Raw genomic sequence first — 25,219 nt, forward strand, 5'->3', positions numbered from 1 at the left:
GTGGGGGCAAACTACTAGTTGATCTGATTTTTTTTCCCTTCTTTCTATAGTGGAGATGGTCGCACGTAATGATGGTCATATTATTAAAAGCTTTTCCTTCTATTTTTGGTTCAATGTCTTCAATCATTTCCAATAAAAGTAGCCCTTGTGTTTTCATAGCTTAGTATGTGCCCTCTGTTATTCTTTAGTTGATATTGCTAAATGTACTGGGTGAAAGTTTTAAGGGTGAATAATGCCCGAATTGCAATTAGTAGCTAACTGTTTATGGCTTTACCTTTGACTTCTAACAAAATAAAGAATGAAGATTATTTGAAATAGATATACAAAGCTGATGCAGGAGCTTGATGGGTTTAGGTGCTGCGAAGTTTTATTCGAGATATCATAAGAGGGATATGGCTTATGAGATCTTGGTGCATAAAATAACAACTATGCATTAGCAATTATAGGAGGGTGCCCTAACCAAAGGAACAAATTTCATGCAAGACTGGCAAAAAATAAGAAGCTTTTGAAGTAACAATTTATTGTAAGCTCAACAATCTTTGCCTTTGTCAAAATCTGTTAGTCATTACTTGCATAATCTGATTTTTTTTTTTTTAAATGATTATCTCAATTCATTCTCAAGATATGATCTGGCAGGCTTCTCTCTTAGTCCAACAACAGTAGTTTGTTAATATCCAACTGCTTTCCTTTGCCTCCAAGGCTGACAAACAAATAGGAAGACCTGGTGGTGGGCTTCATGCTCCAATTATTTTAGCCCTTGTACATTTTTTTATATCTCTATCTTGATGCTGGTTTCAATAGTTGCTTGCCCCCATGATGGCAGTTGAACATGATTAAGGATTGATTTTTTTTTTTTTTCAAATAAAAAATTGTGGTTGGATGGTTCATCTCAAAGAGAAACATTAAAGAGGTGAACTGATTAAATTCAACAAGTATGAATTACATATGGTCCAGTCTTCAACAAAACCTTAACCTGTGGGGTCAAAAAAGCAAAAAGAAAAAGGAGAGGAAGATAAGCTGCACTTTTTAAGCATCTTGTGAAGTTAAAATTCCTTATGACTTGTGAGGTATAAATCGATCGAAGAAAGGAATCGAATCTTTACAACATCAGCTTGCACCATATCATTCCTTTGACATCTGATCTATGTTGGATGGTGGCCCTGCCGGACAGGGAGGCGGACCACCGTATAAAAGCCATGATCCTTTTAGCCCTCCCTTCGCATTGTAGGCTATGGATTCATTGGACAAGTGCATTAGGAAGTAGTTGTAGTTGCTTTACAGTGACTAGGATCTCTTAGGTTAGTTATAAGCTTTAATTTCTTAACTCCTAGAACTGGTCTCCACTTAGCTCCTACTTTTCTCTTTGACATGCCTCACATGGCCGCAATTCTAGCAAATGATGTTCAAGAGGCATGAATTATCACCCTCTAAACAAACCTTAGATGCCTTTCACAATCATTCCCCATCTCCTGCTGATCTGCAATATTTTACAACAAGTGCAGCCATGCTTCTGTGTCATCTGATCACCTTTCTCTGCCTAACCCACCTCCTTTTCGGTCGTTGGCGGCTCCGATCATTGGGCTTCAGGTCCCGACCGGAGTCCGGCCACGATCGCCTCTCGATTCCCCCACGCGACGATCGAATGAGAGACAAAAAAAGGACAGGTCAGGCACCATTTGAACCCCTCCAAGGGCCATGATCCCTACCAACTAAAGATGCTTGCTTGCCCCAGCAAGCCATGCCTTCACTATATTTTATGCCTCTAACCACATGCTTCCACATTTCTTTTGGTATCCTAGTCTTCTTCCCTCAGCCAGCCCGATGCTATTGGAGTTTTTGAAATCTTCAAGCAAACATTCACATGCATCTTAGAGAGCTTATAAAAAAAAGAAAATTAATCATGGGTCACTAATAATATTTTTTTTTTTTGTGCTGCCAGCCCACTTCATCTAATTATCCAAGTGGGCATTCTACCCACAACAGTTCTTGTTCTGTGCTCAAATCCACTGTAGTTGGATAGAAAATTCCATCATAGAGAAAGGGCACCAAAAACAATCAACTCAATTTCTTAATATTTGATGAAATGTGTTAAGTGAATATTAATACCTAAAACAAAAGTAAAAGGGCAGTAGTACCATAGCCATTTGTTTCAGTTCATTTGGTTGGGTGTGGACCTGTATTTTGTGCCATGCTAATGTGGAGATGGTTCCTGATTCTTAATATTTTGATGTAGAATGTAAAAATAAAGCTTGAGGTTTCAGAAAAATTTTTACTGCAATTTGAATAGACATCTAGATAAGTCAAGTTATAATATAAACAATTTCGACTTCAAATGATGTTTCTTATCTCTTAATACTAGGAATAAAAAGGTTTCATATGGTGCTGCCACCAATTAGTTTACTGCATCATATTCTCATTCAATAATAAGCAAGGATGCTTGCGTGGTGTATTCAAAAGCTACATAGATTTGATTATGGACGAAATCGCTCCTAATATCTTTATCAACCCTAGAAATTGTGGCTGTGGTAGATGCCGACTTCAACCTTATATGAGATGCCACAAACTTTTTATGAGGTGACTTGTGACACTGCCAAGTTTTTAGTTGGCAAGGTTCTTATTCTCTATAATCTCACTCACTCACACTTTGTTGGTCCTCTTCCTGGTCTTGCATTTGCAATCAACAAAACTAATACATTGTCAACATCTCCCAACTACAAATTTCAGCATTTTCTTTGGGCAAAATCAACTAATGGAACCTTGATAGGCATTGAGCTAGTGGAGATGAGCAGCAAATAGACCATGCCTTGGATATCCACTTGCATGGGGCACCATTTTACACATGATGTCTATTTTTTTTATTTTTTTGTTCTCCTTTTCTCTATATTGGATTACCCATTCAAAGTCCCTTTCATGAGTGACTAAAACACAACTTGCAGATAGAAGACACAAAGAAAATAGAACATCCAAACATATCCTCTCACTATTGCATGGCCCCATTCCAATATAAGCCTCCAAAGTCATTAATGCATGGTTCTAGGCCCTATTCAAAATGAATTATTGCTTTTGTCCCCTGGGTAGTTGAAAACCATCCTTATATCAAATAGATTAAAGTACATACATATAATCAAACTTTAGGAACCAGTTTAGGTTGCAATGTATCGGGACCATAATATCTTCCTCAATGTCAAGCGCATCGACGTCAAAAAAATAATCCAAAATCCAAAAGAAATAAACATTTAGTAAAGCATAAGGATAGTTATAAGAGAGAGAGAGTGAGAGAAAACGCCCTAATATTTTTATCATATAAAATTTTTTGTGCATAAAAACATTTAATCAAAAAATAATTATGCATGAAAATTCAAAACTATTTTTTTAAAATAGTCCCTTTTTTTTTGAATCAACATCACCAACATGGGCCCACCCACCACAAGAGTGCTCGACCAGCCTGGGTGGCTCAGTGGGTGAAACTTTGAGGTTGGTCTAAGGCAGAGATTCCCCTTCTCGTATAATTGGACCATAATGGCCAAAAAAAAAAAAAAATCCATATCCTCACGCCGACCAAAGAAGACGACAAAACTACTCACTCCCCCACAATCCCGCAAAACCCGGTACAGCCGTCCGCAATCCAATCCCCTGTAACCCAAATCTCCTCCACTGTTCCACTGGGCCCCACCCGATCTCCCAATCCCCACCGTCTGATCTCCATTATTCCACGTGGCACGATCTTAGCCAATAAGAGAGCCTCGAATTATTGGGAAGGGGGTGTGGGGGAGAGCGAGAGAGAAAGGACGGTGTACTTGCTCGTCTGGTCCTGTTCTAATTTCTAATGCCGCCATCACTGCCCGTTCCGTGGAACACTGTTCCCTGGGTCCATCACAACCGTCCATTTCCTGGCTCCCGTTCCCATATATTCTCCCCTTTATTTTGCTATTTTAATAAGCTATATTTCTGTCACAGCTAATGATTAAAAACTTATGAATTTCCGTTACTGATATAACTTAATAAAGCCCCGGGTGTGGCAATTTCGGTAATTTGGAGAAAATCCAGGGGTGGTAATTGCGGAGCTCTTATCCAAGACGGGCGGATAAGGACGCCGGGGTGCAGACCACGGCGCACGAAGATCCGACGGTTGGGATTCGTTCACGCGTGGAACGGACCGTCGGATCCGGAAACCGGGGTTAGCGGAACTAACCCGGGTTTAACTCAGGTTAAAGAGATAGAGTGAGCGTTGAAGAGAGAGTGAGAGAGAGAGAGAGAGAGAGAGAGGGGGGAGGGAGAGAAGAATGGGAGAGAAGGGTTCAAAGGAATAGAAGTGGAGGTTATTCTTCTCTACATACCTCATCCTTTTAGATCTTTTCCTTCTTCTCTCTTCTTCCATTTTTTTTAATTAATTTAGATCGAGTACTTGATTTGAGATGCGGTGATCTGGTCGTCTTCCTGGTTTTTCCTCTTCTTTTTTTTTTTCTGATTTTTTCGTTGCGATTTCAGAGAGTTTTCGTCCAATTTTGTTCCGAATTCTTTGGGATGTGGTTGGAAGCGGAACAATGATTTTTTTTCTTTGATTTAGGGTGTTCCCAGTTCGAATTCCCATGGATTTATGGATAAGGGACGGGATTTTGTTTTTTTACTACTTCTAGTGATCATGTTGGGGTTTTCCATGGAGTAGATCTGGTTTGTTTGATGTGAAGTTGGGGCGGAAGGGGAGAAATATAGGAAAGATGGGACGTATTTAGCACCAGATCTGAGCGATTTTATCGTCGTCTTCTGGGAATCCCGACCCACGAGGGGAGGTTGAAGGAAGCGAGAAGGAAAATAGAGAGCTTTGGTGGTAGTTTTCAGTCATGACTTACTTCCCGGAGGAGGTGGTGGAGCGCATCTTCGATTTCCTGGCCACGCACCGGGACCGGAACGCGGTGTCGACGGTATGCAAGACGTGGTACCGGGTGGAGCGGCTGAGCCGCCGGAGCGTCTTCGTCGGGAACTGCTACGCCGTCCGGCCGGAGCGCGTGGTGGCGAGGTATCCCCGCTTGAGGTCCCTCACCGTCAAGGGGAAGCCCCACTTCGCTGATTTTAACTTGGTTCCTCATGACTGGGGTGGCTTCGCCCTCCCTTGGATCGAGGCCGCCGCCCGGGGCTGCCCCGGCCTCGAGGAGCTCCGGCTGAAGAGGATGATCGTCTTTGATGAGAGCCTCGAGCTCCTTGCCCGCTCCTTCCCCAACTTCAAGGTCCTGGTTCTCATTAGCTGTGAGGGTTTCAGCACCGACGGGCTTGCGGCGATTGCCACCTATTGCAGGTGAGCCACCTGACAGCTCTATGTTGATTCTCCAGTGGCTTTGCGGGTTAAAAAGTTGATATTTTTCATGTTGGTATCATGGGTTCTAGCTTTTGCATTGTAGATTGACGTAAAAATCGAAATTTTATCACGTTACCTTATGCTTGTTTCTGCTAGTTATTTAGTTTTCTTCTTTATTGTTAGGATGCACCGTTTGAATTGAATCTAAATCATGTCTTTAGCTGGATCTGTTTCTCTGTTTTTTTTATAAGTAATTTTTCGAGTCCTTGCCTGGTATCCAATTGTCTACGAATTGATGTAGTGTGGTGCGGACTCTTGGTTGCTTAGGAGTTCAAATTCTTGTATTGTTTCACTTTTCTGCATCATTTTTTGCATGAAGTTATTATTTGAGAAACAGAAGTTTTTATTATACAGGCATAGTAGAAAACTATGCAAATTTGGATACTTATTGAACCATAGATGATGTTCAGGTGATATTGAACTTTTCCATTTCTGATTAAGATTTAAAGTTCTTGGCTGTGACGTATTTCCTTGTTTCTTTTTTTCTTTCTCCTTGCTGGTTGTTAGGGTCCTTAGGGAGCTAGATTTACAGGAAAATGAGATGGAAGATCGTGGGCCTCAGTGGCTCAGCTGCTTCCCTGATTCCTGTACTTCGCTTGTGTCCCTGAATTTCGCCTGCTTGAAAGGGGAGGTGAATGCGGTTTCATTGGAGAGGCTCGTCGCTAGGTGTCCAAACCTTAGGACCTTGCGACTCAACCGTGCAGTGTCCGTTGATACACTGTCCAAGATCCTTGCTCGGGCACCTCACTTGGTCGACTTGGGCACTGGTTCGTTCACCATAGACCACCGAGCTGAAGCTTACCACAAGCTGATCAATAACTTCATTAAATGCAAGTCATTGAGGAGCTTGTCGGGGTTTTGGGATGCTACACCTCGCTGCCTTCCAGCTGTGTATCCCATTTGTGGAAACCTGACTGGTCTAAACTTGAGCTACGCTCCAGCAATTCAAGGTGCTGACCTTATAAAGCTGATTCGTCAGTGTTCGAAACTTCAACGGCTTTGGGTGAGTTCTTGTTGGTTCGTTTTGCGGAATTAACTTGGATGTTGTGTATCAAAATGACTTAGTAGTAGCTTGAATGCTTCTGCAGGTATTGGATTGCATTGGAGACAAAGGATTAGCAGTTGTGGCCAACACTTGTAAAGAGCTGCAGGAATTGAGGGTGTTCCCATCTGATGTCTATGGCGAGGGAATTGCTGCCGTGACAGAGGAAGGGCTGGTGGCTGTATCCTCAGGATGCCCGAAGCTAATTTCCTTGCTATACTTTTGCCATCAGATGACAAATGCTGCACTCATCACTGTTGCAAAGAACTGCCCACAGTTCACACGCTTCAGATTATGTATCCTTGATCCAGGGAAGCCAGACCCAGTGACTAATCAACCATTGGATGAAGGTTTTGGGGCAATTGTGCAGTCATGTAAAGATCTAAGGCGGTTGTCACTATCGGGCCATCTCACCGACCAGGTCTTCTTGTACATTGGCATGTATGCCGAACGCCTAGAGATGCTCTCAATTGCATTTGCTGGTGACAGTGATAAGGGAATGGTGTATGTGCTCAACGGGTGCAAAAATCTGAGGAAATTGGAGATAAGGGATAGCCCATTTGGGGATGCCGCACTTTTGGAGGATGTTGGGAAGTATGAAACAATGCGATCCCTTTGGATGTCATCTTGTGATGTTACCCTAGGGGGTTGCAAGACACTTGCGGCAAAGATGCCAAGGCTCAACGTGGAGGTCATAAATGAAATGGATGAGAGTGACGAACTGGAGGAAAACCCTAGCGATCTTCATAGGGTGGAGAAGATGTATGTTTATCGGACTGTGGCTGGACCAAGGAATGATGCTCCAGATTTTGTCTGGACATTATAGAGTCGGCTAGCATGGCTTTTTTTGCCATTATTAGTCTATAAGGTAATGTTAGTGTGCTTCATGGTGTTTTCTTTATTGTTCCCTAGTGGTAGCACAATCTGTAGATTGAAGTAAGGGTGACTGAATGCCAGTCCCAAGATTTTTAGCTATTTGATCTTTCTTTTAGAGACGTGTCATTTGTTATGGTAGCTCTTTATGAATCACTTTGGCATTTTTAACTAAGCATATATATATTTTTTCTTTTCCATTGATTGTTTTTTATCTTTCGTAAGTCTACAAAACTATATGAAAGGTAAGTCTATGAAACTATATGAAGGGAATCCAAGAAAGGGAAGGAAACACCTAATATTTGTGCGCAGTTGTCTGTCATTTGATAGATCTTAGTAGCAGGTGCTTGTTAGCACTCTGAAAGTGATCTGCAAAAGAGAGAGAGAGAGAGAAAAAAAAAAAGAAATGATTTTCGTAATGTATGTATGCAAGTCATTGAAGAACACTGTACTGTGCCATGTCTTTTATAGATTTGATGGCAATTCTACTACCTTTCTACCAAATTGGTTCACTTCAGCTTGGTTTTGTGAATCCCTTTGATCATAATTCTCAAACTGTTGGCCCCACTCATTAGATCACAAAGGGTAGGCACTTTCCGTATCATTCTTTTGCCACTATATAGCTGAATTGCTGGCACTCTCACCATTGCATTGAAAATTTGCAGCCTTACATGTATGAATTCCTATGTTCATATCTTCTTATCTAACTTTATTTTAGCACTCATTACCAGTATGTAGAGGGAGGGGGCTGGAGAAGGGTGATTGGAGTTGATGCAAGGGATAAGCTTGTCAGAGAGTATTGTCTTTTTCATAGTCCAAAGCCACATATGTGCCCTCAGTTGCAGCATTTTTTTTTTTTTTAAACTCATCATTCCTTCCATGTCCTTGTTTTTTTTTTGTGTGTTTGGTCACAGGCCACTTGGCTTTTTCTTTTGTGCTCCCTGTTTGTTCCCAAAGAACGAGCAGCTTTTCTATCTTGATCACCCCACCCCTTCGCTTTCCTCAGCGGAGAGTGCCGAATTCTTCCCTGTGCTCTTTGGAAACATGTATCCAAATCTGTTACCTGACCCTTTGAAGGCTTAGTCAATAATATGTGCCTGTGCTGGAGCTAGGCTTAGGTTTTAGGGAATTGCTAGATTTGCTTTGGGGCACAATCTTATCTTGTAAACCTTTTAAATGCATGCAAATTAAATGCTGTTTACCACTGTTTTGCATGAAAGATATCATGAGCTCTTTTATTTAGATAATTTATGTATATAAGTTGGATAAATCATAAGCATATTATCATCTTCTGGTTATTTCTTTCTCTTTGTACGATCATGAAAATGTTTGACACTCTGAAAACTATCCGATGAATCGCCATCCCAGCTGCTATCTGAATTCAGGTTCCGAGCTTCACAAATTTGGAATTGATACTTTCAGAGACAGGCAAGACTTCATCACTGTAAAGGATCCTTCTCTTGCACTTGGTATCAACAGTTTTAAGAAGCCAGTGGCATTCATTGAAGCTGCAGGCAACTCATCCCTCATGATCTCTTTATCAGGTATCCAATTCCTGCAAGGTGTGGGTGTACAGCTCCATCGAAGTTGATCTTAAGTATCTGATGGTGTTGGCATACCTGTACAGTGTACAGCAGCTTTGCTCGCATAACATGGATGTTAAATCCACTGACTGCTGATCATAAGAAGAACAAATTACATTCTAGGTTGCTTGTGGCTCGGGCTACAAGCAAGCAATCATGGCGAAAATAAAAAGATGGGACACCTTAGGGCCTATATCATAAAGTTGATAAGCTTTGATAATATCTCCAAGCCTTAGCAGAATTGATAAATTCTCGAGAGAACATCTCAGCCATTAGGATAAATAGAAGAGGTGACATGAGGCAGCCATGATGGAACCATGTTAGCATAAAACCAGTGCATGGGTACCATGGACCACCATAGACAAATTAGGAAACTTGATACATCCTTCCATCCATGAAACAAACCCTAGATTGAAGCCGAAGTGTAGAAGGACATCATGAAGAAACACCACCGGACAATGTCGTAAGCACGTTCCATATCAACCTTAATGGTCATCAGAGGATCGATATTAGTGGAAATTTGAGTCTTATAAAACTTTAAAGGTATATGTTTTGGGGCTCCCTGTTATATGTACACAAAGTTTCTCCGACATGAGGCTCGACAAGATTATAATCAACCATGTATCTCGTAATTTTTCATGATCGGCTGCACCAAATTGTGCATGATAAACAAATTTTCTTGGCTTGCCTCCTATGACAAGCCAAATATGTCCCATCTAGCTATACAAGGATGGCATGCCAGATATCTGTCATGCACCATAAAGTTGGTTAGCAGGGTTTTGTTCCTCATCAATTAATCAGAGAGTAACCTTTAAACATCATTATTATGTAGAACCCTATAACCAAAATGAGAAAGATGAAGTGCATCATGATAAATCTCAGAGATCTCATGATCCCCAACATTTCTAATATATCTGGCATTGTATCCTCAACTCTGATGGTCGTTTGATGGCTCAGTGGCTGGGTTAAACCCTGCGACGCAGAGAAAAAGCATTCAAGGTTCCCTATTATTTTTGTTGTCTCCATATGTGATATCTTTTATTATCAGTGTGTAGCACCTAGTGGGTGTTGCAGATGGGATAGATTTGCTCTGATATCCCCACCATGAGAAAGGCTATATGATATGTATAACCTCAGCCAATATGCTTGAGTTTGAGGGGATCATGTACCATACACTAAAAGTGCATTTACCATCAATTTTTTTTCATAGAAATGGTGAAAGAATTATACCTGTAAAATATTTGAAGAAACACCTCCTCAGGTTTGAAAACTGAACCTCCTCCAACCAACCAAAGGAGTGCAAGCATTAGGTTGCAGCCTAGTTTTGCTAAATGAGTGGTCTCTATGGCTAATCTTATTAACTATCAAAACCCTTTTTGCAATCTTATTAGCTATCAATGTGGCATAACTTATGTTCTGAGTCAGCTCACAATCACAGGGCTCTTTCTATCAGATTGTCTTTCCTTCTCTAGTTACTCACTCTATATTTCTTTTTCCCATATTCTCTTGTAACACATCATTGTAATTTTTTTGATGCTTTTATAATAAATTAGGGGAAGTTTCTCACTTCCTCCACTTTCCATTCAGAAAAAAAAGAAATCTTATTACACTGATGGTAATTGGGTGGTTCATTCCTTAGCTCGGTAGGCAATTTATATTAGAAAAATTGCTTGTTGATACTTCCATTTTATTTTTGTCATATAGATCACATAATTTTTCTATCCAAAAAAAAGGGAGAAAAAAGTTTAGTATTATTTTTTTAATTAAGATGGTGTGTAGAGACTAGGGAGGGGTTCTGAATCCACCACCTATCTTATCCCCTCCTCTCCCCCTCCTCCAAAAGTTCATATGGCCTGAGCAATGTTCTCAGGCAGACAAACCCTAGCAATTGCAGAACCAGGTACTAAGCAACAGAGATTGAATCGACGGTTGACACCACTTGGAATCGAACCCCTGCCCCATGCCTTGAGTAACAAGATGTTCTACCATTCAAATTAAAGTTCATTGGTACAGAAACTTACACCAAGCCATATCATAAAATATTGCCGTAATCACCATCATTCCCTGGGACTCCTAATAAACAGCAAATTACAAGAACAATGTACACTAGCAAGCAGGATTATGGATATAATCTCACAGCAGATAAACAAAACTATCAGCAAAATGGTCTTAGAAGCAGCACTCTTCCAGCATGCAACAACAGCAAAGAGCAGCCAGACTTGCAAAAAAGATCAGAAGATAAAAAAATTAGCCAGTCTTCAATACTAATTATATGGGGCAAAAGAGGTAAACATTTATTGAAGAAAAAAAAATATTGCTTCAGTTTTTACCTTCTTAGATTGAGAGTAGGTGAATGCAGAGGTTCTGCTTAAATATATGAGATGGCCAAAGAATGGTGTGATAGGGAAAACAGAATAAGACTAGAGGCTATCCTGTTTTCTTTTAGCCTAGGAAGGATAAGAAGTTGCATTCTCTAAAAGCCCTAAAATACGTCTACCGTCTACCGATTGTGATGCTACTTAATTTAAATTTGACCCCCATATACAAAGCACAAATTTAATTTGTTTTATATTTCTGTAAGCGAATATTTGCATAATACAACAGCAAAAGAAGGGATTGTTTTACAGCAACATGAGATATGTAGGAAGAAGAAAAGAGACTGGTATGAAGAAACAAAAATGAGCAATAACCTTCAATCGTCTTAGGGGATTCTACTTGAAATGGTCATTCACAATCTTTAGCTGATATTTTCCCACCAATCTGACCAGAGAATGTAAATAAAAGAATGCTTTGTTAGTGCTTAGAATTGGATCGGGATGCACAATGGTGAGATGAGTTCAATCATTCAAAAGTTTGTGGCAGCTATTTTGGTTTGGGGTTAATTTGTATAGAACAGTGGCATGCCATGGAGCTGGGCCTCCTTTGGAAAATCTAATGAGTCATGTATCAGCAACAGGTAACAACTTGAACAAAATTTTTGATATTAATTATACAAGCAAGGGCTACAACTTGAACAAAATTTTCGATATTAATGATACAAGCAAGGGCTACAACTTGAACAAACTTTTTGATATTAATGATACGAGCAAGGGTTAGAAACCAGAAATCCTTCCTTTCCATTTCAGTTTGCTACATAGGAATAAGATTGATGAATGCCTTCAATGTTCTGTGGTAACTCAGGTCTGCATGGCTCTGAGTCTGCTTACAATTGAAGAATTATGATTTTCTTGTCTGAGTAATTTGTTTCCCATGGTACAAGTGGATGATATCAGTTTATACTCAAAACATCTTAATTTTTGTGGTAATTTGGATCTTCAAAGCTTTCTTTGGTGATTTCGTTGCAGTCGGTTATTCAATTTTCATACTCAAGATTGTCCCAAGTCTAGGGTTTGAGGTATATGTTGGCCAAAAATCTACGGAGTAGCCACTGAGACATTGTCATTACAACTTAAGAATCATGAGCTAACGGAGAGAAAATTTTAGTTCTTTATTATTGGGAATGGATCAAGCTATGATAGAAAAGCAGGGTATAAATATATCTATTCAGATTCCATTGCAGAGGAAACAATGGAAAAACCAGTGACCAAGATGGTCCACAATTAAAACAAAAAAGAAACATAGATCAAATGTGGAAGAGATTCTTGGATTCCAACCTCTAAAACTTCTGAATTAGTGTTATCCATGTGAGGATGTGACAGTTTTGTTGCTCTATCTTTAAAGAAAGATTAGGCACACCTAGCTATACCTTGATTGAAATATAACTGGAGATGAGACCATGAAGTGAAAGAATACATAACTAAACTTGCATAAAAAGATATGGCAGAAAAAAGATTGGGAGAATAAATAATTAGCAATATGAAAAACCCTAGTGGAAAAAGAAAAATAGATTGATGCTAGAATAAAGAAGCACAAAACTTGTACTTTTTAGATAAAATCTTCAAGTTGCTGCCAAAGCTTCAAGTGATCTTACACTACCATGTCACTATATCAACAAGAACATCAAGAATCATGACACAGTTAAACTTGCATAAAAGAAATGGCACAAAACAGATTGGGGAGAATAAGCAATGAGCGATACGAAACAATCCTAGTGGAAAGGAAAAAAAAAAGAAAAAGAAAAGAGAGATCGATGCTAGAATGAAGAAGCACAAAGCTTGCACTATTTAAATAAAATCTTCAAGTTGTTGCCAAAACTTCATGTGATCATACACTACCATGCCAGTATATCAACAACAAATCAAGAATCATGGCATAAATGGAAACTAGAAGCTCAATAATTTCAGTTCTCTTCAATTAAAATGTGATGATCATCTGGAGGGCAAATTTTTCCTCCCAATTAGTCCCCATAACATAATTGGGCATCTAAGAAGGGAATCTAAAAAATAAATAGAAATAGCAAACATTTCAAATCCCAGGAGCTGCTCTCATCCCATACCCAAACCAAATCCTTTCTGCCTCAGTTCAGGTAAACACCACCTCTGTAAGAGTGAATTAATATCCCAGTTCTCAGAAAATAAATAGCAACTGCTTAAAGGAACAAGATAAATGAAAACCCCTCAATATGTCATCTCCCACAGGAAGAAAAACTAAATCAGAGAAATCTACTGGTATGACCAAAGATAGAGAACATGTCAACATCCTACATGACAAAGAGAAGGACATGAGAGACCAAAAGAAAGGGTGGTGAGATGGCATGCATACCATCCTTTTAGGAATGAGAGGCAGCATCCATCATCATGGCTGTGGCATTTTGGCCGAGAAGGAGGTGGTGGAGGGTACTCATCACTGAAGTAGCCCTGATAGCTTGGAGGTGGTGACTATGGGCACGCCTTAGGGGATGGAGGAGTTGAGTAAGGGCAACCATACTCAACCTGTGGTGGTGGAGGGTATGCATTTGCGTACCCTGCAACCAAACCAAATGCCCCTTAAACTCATATACAACAAAGCAAATGATTATAACAAAGACACAAAACTACAATCTGAAAGTAAGAAAAATTAAGAATACCCATGAGGACAAAAGCATAGTGCAGTGAAGCATTAGAGCTCATGTGAGGAGGAGGGAGAGGGGATTGGGACTTTTGCCTGGTGGGGGATAGGAGTCTTGCTTCCTGGTAGCTCATGATATTCTTATGCTTCTGATGCTGCCGTAGCTTTCTTGGAAGGTGATGGAGAGGAATTGATGGTATTGGAGGTGCTGGGTTGAAGGATCCGATGACTCCAAGGATTTAATGCACGCCATGAGAAACATGATGGTGGCTTATAGTATACTCCAGTCCACAGAAGGGAAAGTTGGTTATTATTATGTCTATAACTGCATGGGAAGTTTACAACACTGATAAATGGTGGGGAAACTGATACATGCACTCCACTCAATTGAGATGCGCCCTCTCATCGTACCCATCTCTCTCTTTCCCTCTCTCTCTAGAAATTTGTGCACTACTGTCCCCAGAACACATTTCGAAGTGTTCATATATCAAGTTTTGGATGAGTTACGAACTTTTTGTTGGATATTGCTGTTGGAATTTATGATCGAGCTCATATCGATATGGTCCACACTATTCTATATTTATATTTTTAAAATGATTAACTATGTCATATATGATTATAGTTTTATAATTTCATGAATAAACTAGAAGGAATTTTTCTATTTTCTATTTTAGCAGATAAAAAAATAAAGTGATGTCAGATGGAACCTTAATTTTTACTTAGCACTTTACCTAGATCACACCATTATACTGCAAATAAACCTTTCCTAGTCTCAATTAGGATATAGGATTTGGCATAAATAAGATGTTAGCAAATTTCCTGAGAGAATATTAAGTCTAAATATTTTTATAGGCAAAAATGATGCGAATCTCTTAAGGTAAGCCTCACGTCTAACATATTAGATAAAGGAGGATGCAATTTTTGTATGCAGTCCATAGATTTATCAGTACTCATTTCTTTGATAACAAGACCTTCTTGCTTATGATTGTTCCTTTGCATATCAATATGAATTGATGTAGCCTAGAGGTGGAGACTATTGATCACACTCTACTCCAGTGCCGGAGGGCGGTAAGTGTGTGGAGCCATGCCTGTCTCTTTCTGATGGTTCTCCGATCTTTGATACCTAACCAGACCTTTTTGAAATCTCTACAGGGCAGCGCCAGCAATGAGTCATCCAGGGTGTGGGTCATCAAAGCCGCCTATATCACCTATCATATCTAACTTTCTAGAAATACCTACATCTTTGAGGGTAGTTTATAGATGGCGAGGCTTGTTGTGGAGAGGGTGACAGTGTAAGCTATTGTGGTTTCTTTTCTTTCCACGGCCGATGTGATTGAAATAGCTTGGGTCACTTGAGACTCCCTTTCTGCTCCCACAACATCTCGGTTGATTTATATCACTTGAGAGCCTCCATCCTCGAGCTTCCTCGCAATATAATAAGCAGAGGCTGCAGAAGTGGATTTGGGTTTGTGATCCAAGGCCCGAAATTGAGGCTGATTGTAGCGAGTGAGTCATTGATTTTTGATATCTTAGTTTTTGGGGCGAAGCTAAGGGTGGCCTAGGTGGGTGTCACCTATGTGAGGCAGATTTTGAGAGCCAACCATATAGCGGAATAGCAGGCTTCTTTATTCACTTCATAGAACTCCCTCTAGGGCCACGGGAGCCTTTACAACTTCCCCATTCCGTAATCGGGAGGAGCTCGCTGGCCTCATCATTAACCGGAGAATGGTTGAAGTCAGATGCTTTTGACTGATGTTCTGATCCCTTGTACATAAAATTAGGAGGTTCATTTCTTCCGATTAATGATTTAGTTACGCCATGCATCTCAGTCATGTTTTGCCCATAATTTAGCTCCATTGATGAGGGATTTCGCAGTAATTTTGTTGTATTCTTCTCTAGAGAGGTGCTTTCCAGACGATGTTGCACATCCAATAAAGAGAGGCTATCTTCTAGCAACAACTTAGCAACTTGGGATTCTACCTCCACCCCCAATAGACTTTTAGATGAAAAACGATCTTATGAATGTAACTTATAATCAAATAACTTTGCTTCCTTCAATTTTCTGCAAGGTTGAGATGACCTCATCCAACCTCCAGTGCCTGATCCTTCAGTGTAAACGCAAAACACCAGAAAGAGGGGTGCATGTGACATCATCATCATTACTTGATGTTGATATTGGAATAGGAAGATTGGATCTTTTATCAGCATGTGATTGTCGTCGAGGTCCAGCAGACCTGGCTCCACCATGTATTGGTGATTTATATCACTTGAGAGCCTCCACCCTCGAACTTTGTCGCAATGTGATGGGCAGAGGCAGCAGAGGTGGACTTGGGTTTGTGATCCAAGGCCTAAAATTGAGGCAGATCATAGCGGGTGGGTCACTGATTTTTGACATCTCAGTTACAGGGGCGAAGCTAAGGGTGGCTTAGGTGAGTGTCACCTATGCGAGACAGATTTTGAGAGCCAACCATATAGCCATTGAGGGGGATTTAGCGACGATGATTGGCTGGCTCCAAAGCCAGTGTAGCTTGCGGGCGGGGAGGGGGGGCGGGGGGAACTCATCACCATTACTTGATACTAGGAGGCGAGTAGTGTTGCCGACAAGGTTGCCTCATTTATGATGGAGCATTGGACCAACTTGGTAGTTGCTCCAATTACTTTTCGTGATATTTTGTTCTCTAATCTTATAGGATGTATCCCTACTAGATATGTATAAATTTTTCGTCTTACCAAAAGAGAGAGAGGGAGGGGAGGGGTTGGAGAAATATATTTCTTCCACACATAGACCAAAGTGTACGTATAGGTGTTGCACAAGCAGGCGAAATTGCACTGTATCCTTTTAAACATTCTTTACAATAGCATGGGTTAGCTGACCGTGCGTAATTGGAAATATCTAACAATACCTGAAAGATGACATGCTTACCATAATATCTTTTTTGTTTATTTTTTTATGAGTGCCCCTACTAATCACCTATTAATTATCACCTCTTAGTTCACTTAAGATATGATAGCTTGAGATTGGTGCTAAACATGAAAGGATTAGTGGCCTTAGTCGGCCCCATCGGTTTTCTATAAGTCGCCGGCCTTCATGTCTCTTCTTGTTGTTGCCGTGGCGAATTCGAATTTTGGGTGATTGAGAGATTAAGGCTACGACGGTTATGTTATCTTAGGAGGCGTGATTTTTTTTGAACAAATGCAGATTTGGCAATCTGCAAAATTTCAGCAAAAAATATATAGTTGCTATTAAGAGCCCACTGTGCCACCGTAAACACATGTGTAGCTACACCGTAGCTCCTACAGTGCATTGAATGCCACTGTAGCTTGCAAGCATATGGAATCCTAGAACTAGAACCAATTTTGAAAACATTTGATGCTTATACCAAACAAAATATAGGAGGTTGGTGGACTACTTAGTTTATTTCTTTCTACCGGATCAAGCAAAAGATAAACTCTGTTTCAAAGGATTAGAATTTATTTTCAGTGTATACCAAAAACAAGTATAAACATAAATCCTAGAACAGATGATTAATAAGAAGGAAAAGATGCATATTTCTAGATATGAGAATACTCAGGTAGATGTGCGAAAGCAAATGAATGAATGAGTTTAGGTAATCTGGTAAAGCTTAAGGCTAGCATAGAAAGAGGTTTTGGCAGGAAAAAGAGTTTGAGATGACTTGTACGTGTCTGTCGCCATAGACAGTCCTGTTGTAGAGATTATAGATGCCATCTGAAGCATTAAAGAGAGGGTAAAAATTGGGTTGGAGCATTGAGATGGATTTGGGGACTTGAGATTAACTGAAAATTGATGGCTTGGACATCATGTGCACTATAGCCATGGACAGACCTGTTAGGGAGATCTTGTGCAATATGTAACATTGAAAAAGACACAAAACCAAAGCTAGATGGCAGCATTGAGACGGGATTTGATAACATTTCTCGTTTTTCAAGGGCTTGAGCTTGACTAGGAACCAAGATATTTACTCAAAGACAAATGGCCAGTTAAGGCCCTTCTTTATTCGCTTCATAGAACTTCCTCTAGGACCACGGGAACCTTTACAACTTTCCCATTCCGTAATCGGGAGGAGCTTGCTGGCCTCATCATTAACCCGAGAATGGTTGAAGCTAGATGCTTTTGACTGATGTTCTGATCCCTTGTACATAAAATTAGGAGGCTCATTCCTTCCGGTTAATGATTTAGTTACACAATGCATCTCAGTCGTGTTTTGCCCATAATTTAGCTCCATTGATGAGGGATTTCGCGGTAATTTTGTTGCAATCTTTTGAGGAGAGGCGCTTTCAAGACGATGCTGCACATCCAATGAAGAGAGGCTATCTTCTAGCAACACCTTAGTAACTTGGGATTCTGCCTCCATCCCTAATAGAGTTTTAGATGAAAAACGATCTTGCGAATGTAACTTATAATCAAATAACTTTGCTTCCTTTAATTTTCTGCAAGGTTGAGATGACCTCATCAGACCTCCAGTGATGGATCCTTCAATCCTCATACACTTCAAATGCAGAACACCAAAAAGAACGCATGTGACATCATCATCATCACATGATGTTGATACTGAAATAGGAAGACATGATCTTTTGCCAGCATGTGATTGTCGTCGAGATCCATCCGACCTGGCTCCACCAAGCATTGGTATTTTATATCACTTGAGAGCCTCCACCCTCGAGCTTCCTTACAATATAATGAGCAGAGGCAGTAGAGGTGGACTTGGGTTTGTGATCCAAGGCTCGAAATTGAGGCTGATCATAGCGGGTGGGTAACTGATTTTTGATGTCTCAATTCCAGGGGCGAAGCTAAGGGTGGCTTAGGTGGGTGTCACCTATGCGAGGCAGATTTTGAGAGCCAACCATATAGCCAACTACATTTCCATATATTTATCTTTTCAAATAATCTATTTTTGGCCATTGATCCTCAAGAGAGGCAAGGAGGATGTCTGATATATCTTTTGATAAAAAAGATAATATTTGATATATATAGATTTATAAGATCTAAATTGATCCTTTTGTTCTTTAATAAAAGATACAGCTTGAATCTGCGACTTTGTGCTTCCTCAGTGAATTTGGTTGATCTCTCTGTCATCTTCCAAATTGTTGCCTCCCACATCATTCTTTCATGAAGGATGGGTTTCGAAGATGAAGAGCTAAAAGCAAACTGAAATCGCTATAAATCAAAGTTTGAATAATTAGGAAAAAGGAATCGATAGAACTCTCTTTGAACAAGGGAATCTCATTATTAAAATGCCTTTCAAAGATTAAGATGTACAGATCCATGCACAAGTCTGGACGCCAAAAGGAGTGGCTTCAAGTTGACTACCAACTCAGGATAGTTTGTTCTCTTTATGTTCTAGTTTGGTCTTCGTCAAGCTTAATTCAAATTACAATATAACCCTAGCTTGGACGTATCTTGTCAAGCTCTACTCAAGCTTGAATATTTGTTTCATATGATTTGGTTCATTTTGGCTCTTCTGAACCTTTAGCTCCTATTGCCGATTTTACCATAACACTATTTCTTGTCTATATTTTATAATAAGAAACGATTGAGGCATGTCTAGTAGTATCTCACATGATAGTTTGGGTGAATAAAATGTTTGTGAAAAAGATAAAGAGCAGATATTGATATGGGTCAGCCTTCAATTTTTTGAACCTTGTTCCTCTTGAAGTTATTTACAGAAGTCAAAAAAGTCAAATAATTAAGAGAGAAAAAAATTAAATAACAAAAACTATTTTAAAGTTGTAAGGTCCTTAAATTCTCCTCTCATAAAATATATATACTTCTTTTAGAGATACCCTTCACATAGATTCAAATAAAATAGTTATCAAGGAATATATGTTAAAATAAAAATATATTCATCAAATATTATAATTTATCTTGATTGATGGGATTATAACTATCCATCAGTTGCTCCTTACTGAATGAACCCCATAGATGGCGCGAGATTTAGTAGCATTGTAATACTAGATATTGACATGATTATTCTCATATCTTCTTTGACATATGCAATCCATATAAGGGATAATATTGATTGATAGTTTTAACGTTAAAATTTTATGCTTTGCTTATTATTCATATAAAATTTCATATATGCATTTTGAATTTTTGAAGCATGCACTTTCTTGCTTCTCGAGGGAGAATTGGACAAATTTGATGCATGGAGATGAACAAACATATGGCTCCCCAGACTTGTAGCTCAATGGTAGGATTAGATGCCTTAAGAACTCCTAAACTATCGGATATTAAAGATCTAGTTCAGAGCTGAACCTTTGGATCACACGCTTGTTAGGTCAAATTCGGATTACCCTTCAAAATCCAAAAATAGTAGCACAAGCTATAAACAGTAAATGTTTGTTACAAAATATTGGATAATGACAAACTTATGGTTAATTTCCTACCACTCGTACGTGTTCCCTGGCTCCTATATAAATGTCCCCCATAACCATACCACCCTCATTCTCTCTCCCTTCTCTCCTCTGCTCTCTCTCTCTCCCCCTCTCTTTTTCCACCATGGAGAAGGCTTTAAGGCATTTCTTCCTCCTCTGCTTTGCCTTCTCCTTGGTCTTTCTCTCAATGGGTAAGCCTCATTTTGTCTAGCTTCTGTGCTAACTGCTTTCTTTTCTCAGTTCTCATTCTTTCTTCTTCTTTGTTTGTTATATTGTAGGGAGAGAGGTGAATGCTCGTGCTCATACTCGAAGGCATAAGAGATCTAATGGTGCTCATTATAAGAAGCTTTTCGTGTTCGGCGATTCCTACGCCGACACCGGGAACCTCGGGAACCTGGGGAACATGCTTACCACTTCATGGTATGAGCCATATGGTATGACATTTCCTCATAAGCCGACCGGCCGGTTCTCCAATGGGAGGCTTCTCACCGACTACGTTGGTCAGTGCACCTCTCTTCTTTCTTATGCTCTCTCTCATATCTGATCTCTGTCTTTCTACAAAGCACGTACTGGCTTAATTGCTTTCTCTTCTTGCTTTCTTATGTTTCTCCTTTTTAGCAAAGGCTTCATTCCATAGATTTCTAGCTTTATGGACACCAGTTCTTATTAACTCTTCTATTCTCCAGCTCACTATGAAGTGCAATCATCCTTTTTTTTTCTTTTATCAACTAATTTATGCAGTTTTTGAGTCATAACTGACCTACTTCTCAAATAAATTAATCCACCTCTTTTCTCTCTTATGGTTGTTTTTATTACTGTCCATCACGTGATCCTCCTTTGCATGTCATACTTACAATAGAGTAAATCATGGAATGATCTCTTACTTTCATGCTTTTCACCTGCTCTCTTTTCTCATCGTTCAGTCCATAACAATTATTCTATTTAAACACCTAGTAATATTCCATTCATTACCAAACTTCTGATTAGCAATTTTATAGCCAGCTCTCTCTCTCTCTCTCTCTCTCTACACTGCAAATTAACCTTTCCACCTAAGTTGGTCGTCCTAATATAAAAGCTTATATTGGAAACCTCATGAACTTTGCTGAGCCACAGGAATATCTAAATTCATTTCTAGTCAAAAGCTTCAGTGCTTCTTGTTTCCACATGGTGTGGCCGCTTCTTTTCCAGGAATCAGATCTCCCATTCCTTAACAGTAATGGTTGGGCTGCAACTTCCAAGATTTGGAGTTCTGGCTTAATTAAAATGAAACCTTTCAGCCTACGTACCTGACTTTCAGCAGTTTCAACCTAAACTATTCAACTCCAGTTTCAGCCTAAAACTTCAATGAATTTTCATATCTTCATCCAGTATTGACAAGTATTTGTGAAAATTAAATGAAATAAGGTTAAAACTATATCGGATGTTTCTCTTTTTTTTTTTTTTTTTTTGCCCTTTTAATTCAACTAGCTTTTCTACTTAGAAGTTTCACTAACAAATATTCCCAAATGGGTGGCAGCTTCATTTCTTGGAATCAGATCTCCCCTTCCTTACAAGTATAGGAGGCTGGAAGTGTCGAAGAAACTGCTACCATATGGCATGAACTTCGCGCGCGCTGGGAGTGGCATCTTTGACAATGGCAACTTTCAGGACAACCTAACGCTTCAGGTTGATGCATTCCTGTGGCAGGTTAAAGCAGGCGTCTTCCCCGAATATGATCTCAAGTCGTCAGTGGCACTGGTTTCAGTCTCCGGCAATGACTACAAGTATTACAAGGAAACTAATGGAAGTGACGCTGTAAGTGCCCTTTAAGATCCATGGGACCTCTTTAATTGGCAGGTATTCTGATTATACCATTGAGGAATGATAGTAAAACCTAAAACAAGTGTTCTTTTTTTTTTTGAGAACCTCGCGCGAAACATGATTTTCTAAACCACAATTATGCAAAAGAATTATATATACTACTTCTTAAAAGTTTTTATTCTTCAGAAATTTAGTCCACAAGAGTTAAATACCTTGATTTGATGCAGTTACAAGTATTTTGAGAGAGCCAAGGTAGACTCTAGAAAAATTTGGATTTATTTTTGATGAAAAACTTCCAGGTTTTTCTTCAGAGTCAAACTTGGCTCTCTCAGATTTGGATATGAGATGGTTTTGGCCTAACATAGAAATAGGAGAGTGCCACATCCAACAGTGAACAAGATTGGCCTTAACCAAAAAACGAACAAGTATTAATTGGTAGCTAGCAGTAACACAAGGCAATCTCATGCTCCCTGCATGCAAGCTTAACCATTAATTGTTGCTGTCCTAGCTAGACTTGCAGCCAATATGCTTGCTTCTCATGGACCAAAAACAAACAAACAAAAAACAAAGCATTGGTAGCTAGCAGCTATTTTATACTACTTCACAGTATCAGATCAAATTACAAGTGCCACTTGCAGCTAGGTTACTATGTCATACATAAATATTGAAGAGGGTATCCCTCCTCCAAATACCCCTTAACATCCTAATAAGCTGTTTTTATTAACATCAAATAGCTATCTCAAACAAGGAGGATTAGGCGGCCCTCATTAACTTCGAGGAACATGCCCTGAAATTTTTCAGCTGATATAAGGGTACCCAGGTTTGATCAATGCTGGTAGTTTGGTTGCACCAAAACCTTGATCAGTTCCTTCCATTTTGATTCATCTCTTTCCCCCATGCACAGGGTGCTTTGGATTTCGCGAACCGTTTGTTCCAACTGCTGAAGTCGGACTTGAAGCGCATCCAAGGTGCTGGTGTGCCCAAGGTGTTGGTCACCAACCTGCATCCTGTGGGATGCACTCCCTACATGACCAAGGTTACCAACCACACAAAGTGCGATTCTACTGCCTTAGGGGAAGCACAAGCTCACAATCAAAAGCTTGAAATTCTAATCAAGGAGCTGAATGGAGCACGCACCAAAACCTTCTTCAGCCTCGATCTTTTTACATCCTTCAACTCCATCATCAATCAAGGTGAGGTTCTAATTTAGCAGCTCAGCTCTGTGTTGTTACATCCTTCGACTCCATCATCAATCAAGATCTGAAACCCACTGCTATCAGCTCTAGATGAATAGGGCGGCAATGCTTAACCCGTTTAACTTGACTCAACCAATTTCAGGTTGGATTAGGTTACCTGTATAGTAAAATAGTTAAGTTTGGATCTTAATTTTTGACCCGTTTAATAAACATTTTAGATTTGGGTTGGTCGATATCTGACCTATTCTGCATCCGACCTAACCGGTACTACATGTATACCTCGGTGAATTTTTTGTTTTTGTTTTTCTTTCTTTAAGATTATAATAAGGAGTTTCTTCCATAAGTTTGATTGCTAAATGGCTCGGATATCTTTTTAATCTCTTTATTTCAATGTCAGATGCCATTTTTTCTTCTTCTTCTTTCAACACCTAGTTTGCTTTCTTTCAACAGTGAAAGGAGCCCCCAAGTTTGAAAGCATCTTGAAGCCGTGCTGTGATGGCAACGACAACTCGTCAACTTGTGCGCAGACAGATGACAATGGGATGAAGAAGTATTCTCTGTGCTCCAACCCAGACTCTCACTTCTATTGGGACTGGCTGCACCCCACACAAGCCGCTTGGGCTGCAGTTTTTGAGTACCTGAAGCCTGCTCTTCGTCGCTTTCTGTCACTCTGAGCTTGGTGTCAATAGCTTCATGATTACTTCAAAAAGCCATTGCACGTAGATGAGAAAGGGACATGCTTAGTTTGTTCCAATTTCATCAGATGCCTTGCTCCCTAAATTCTTTTTCATCTGAAAGGAAGTTGTATGTTGCATAGGAATAAATGGATAACAAAATGGATGGGATTTCCCATCCCCTGCAAAATAACAACTATGGCTTCTCATTTTATAACTTTCTTATGAAAATATTTCATATCTATATATTAATTCATTTCTTTTGTATGTTTGTATCTTAATTCCTGAATGTTATAACTATTTGCTTATAAATTTCTAAGATTAGGTTTGCTAGATGATACTGAGAAATTTTACTTATATGCTGATAAAAATATGAAATTTACAAATACATTTGTCCCTTGCTCTAATGATCCTTTAGTCCTAGCAATCAAGTCACGAGCGCAGTAAACAGGAAGAGACCAATCCTAAACCCCATTTCCTATTTGATCAACGGTATTTTGTCCTTCTACAATCGTATTTGATCTTGAGAAATATTTGATCAATGAAAACTCACGATTTGTTTAAAAGAAAAATTTACAAGAATTTTTATATAAATATAAAAATAGGTATTAATATGCGAAAATAGAAGATGTTGGCTATTAATGAGGAGGAGGGGGGGCTTGCAAAATTCCAAGAAAACAATATGCTGCCATCGCCAGCAATTCATTCAACATGAGATTGAGAATCTAAATGATTTCATAAAACACAACTAATTTGTATTTAGAGCAGGATAAAGTTTTGGTTTTTGGTATACATTATATCCAACCATAACCAATTAGGAATGGGTAGAAGGGTAGATAAATATTTATTGCTTCTAATTACATAAAAATCTCATCTCCATCATCATATGTCCCTTTCCTTATGTGTCACGCTCAATTTCTCATAAACTATGTGAAATTGTTAATAAATTACCTTCCAACCAAGATTGTGAAAATTAAAATTTATTAGCATTTAGTTTGAGATCTGTCACCTAATATGCAAAATTTAAGGTAGATTTTTGAAGAGATCGTACTAAACTAGGGTTCGTCAATTATTTTCTATATGTCATAAATTTCCGAATTTCAATTCCACTATGTTGGATTCTGTATCATTTACCATATATTTATATAAAAATCCAGATCATTTTATCAAACCATTTATAAATTAAGGCTCCGCGTTACATCCATGGTATTACGATCCTACGGCTAAAAATGCATCACATGATTTTTTTTTTAAAAGCTTGGGTGGAGGCACGTAGAAACTTCTGGAATTCAGACATGACGCGTTGTCTCCACGGCTAA

The 25,219-nt window shown here is 39.3% G+C and overlaps 2 protein-coding genes and 1 long non-coding RNA gene across 3 annotated transcripts; 2 read left to right on the top strand and 1 right to left on the bottom strand.

Annotated features, from left to right (window-relative positions):
- The first annotated feature begins 1,923 nt into the window (after positions 1-1,923).
- Positions 1,924-7,468, top strand: LOC103708076 (transport inhibitor response 1-like protein Os04g0395600). Its single transcript, XM_008792841.5, has 3 exons — positions 1,924-5,293; positions 5,861-6,356; positions 6,442-7,468. The coding sequence occupies exons 1-3, from the start codon at positions 4,842-4,844 to the stop codon at positions 7,219-7,221; spliced, it is 1,728 nt and encodes a 575-aa protein (XP_008791063.1). The 5' UTR covers positions 1,924-4,841; the 3' UTR covers positions 7,222-7,468.
- Positions 7,469-10,855: 3,387 nt separating this feature from the next.
- LOC103708077 (uncharacterized) lies at positions 10,856-13,693 on the bottom strand. Its single transcript, XR_005514746.2, has 2 exons — positions 13,553-13,693; positions 10,856-11,069 (listed from the first exon to the last, which is right to left on the bottom strand). It is a non-coding gene; the product is annotated as an uncharacterized LOC103708077 (long non-coding RNA).
- Positions 13,694-20,618: 6,925 nt separating this feature from the next.
- On the top strand, positions 20,619-24,095 carry LOC103708078 (GDSL esterase/lipase At5g03610-like). Its single transcript, XM_008792845.6, has 4 exons — positions 20,619-20,730; positions 21,747-22,024; positions 22,935-23,223; positions 23,677-24,095. Exons 1-4 carry the CDS (start codon positions 20,634-20,636, stop codon positions 23,898-23,900), a joined length of 888 nt encoding a protein of 295 aa, XP_008791067.3. The 5' UTR covers positions 20,619-20,633; the 3' UTR covers positions 23,901-24,095.
- Positions 24,096-25,219: the final 1,124 nt, after the last annotated feature.

This window comes from Phoenix dactylifera, chromosome 4 (assembly GCF_051530095.1).
Source record: "Phoenix dactylifera cultivar Ajwa chromosome 4, Ajwa_hap1_PhDact_Kaust_v1.1, whole genome shotgun sequence".
NCBI classification, from domain to species: Eukaryota; Viridiplantae; Streptophyta; class Magnoliopsida; order Arecales; family Arecaceae; genus Phoenix; species Phoenix dactylifera.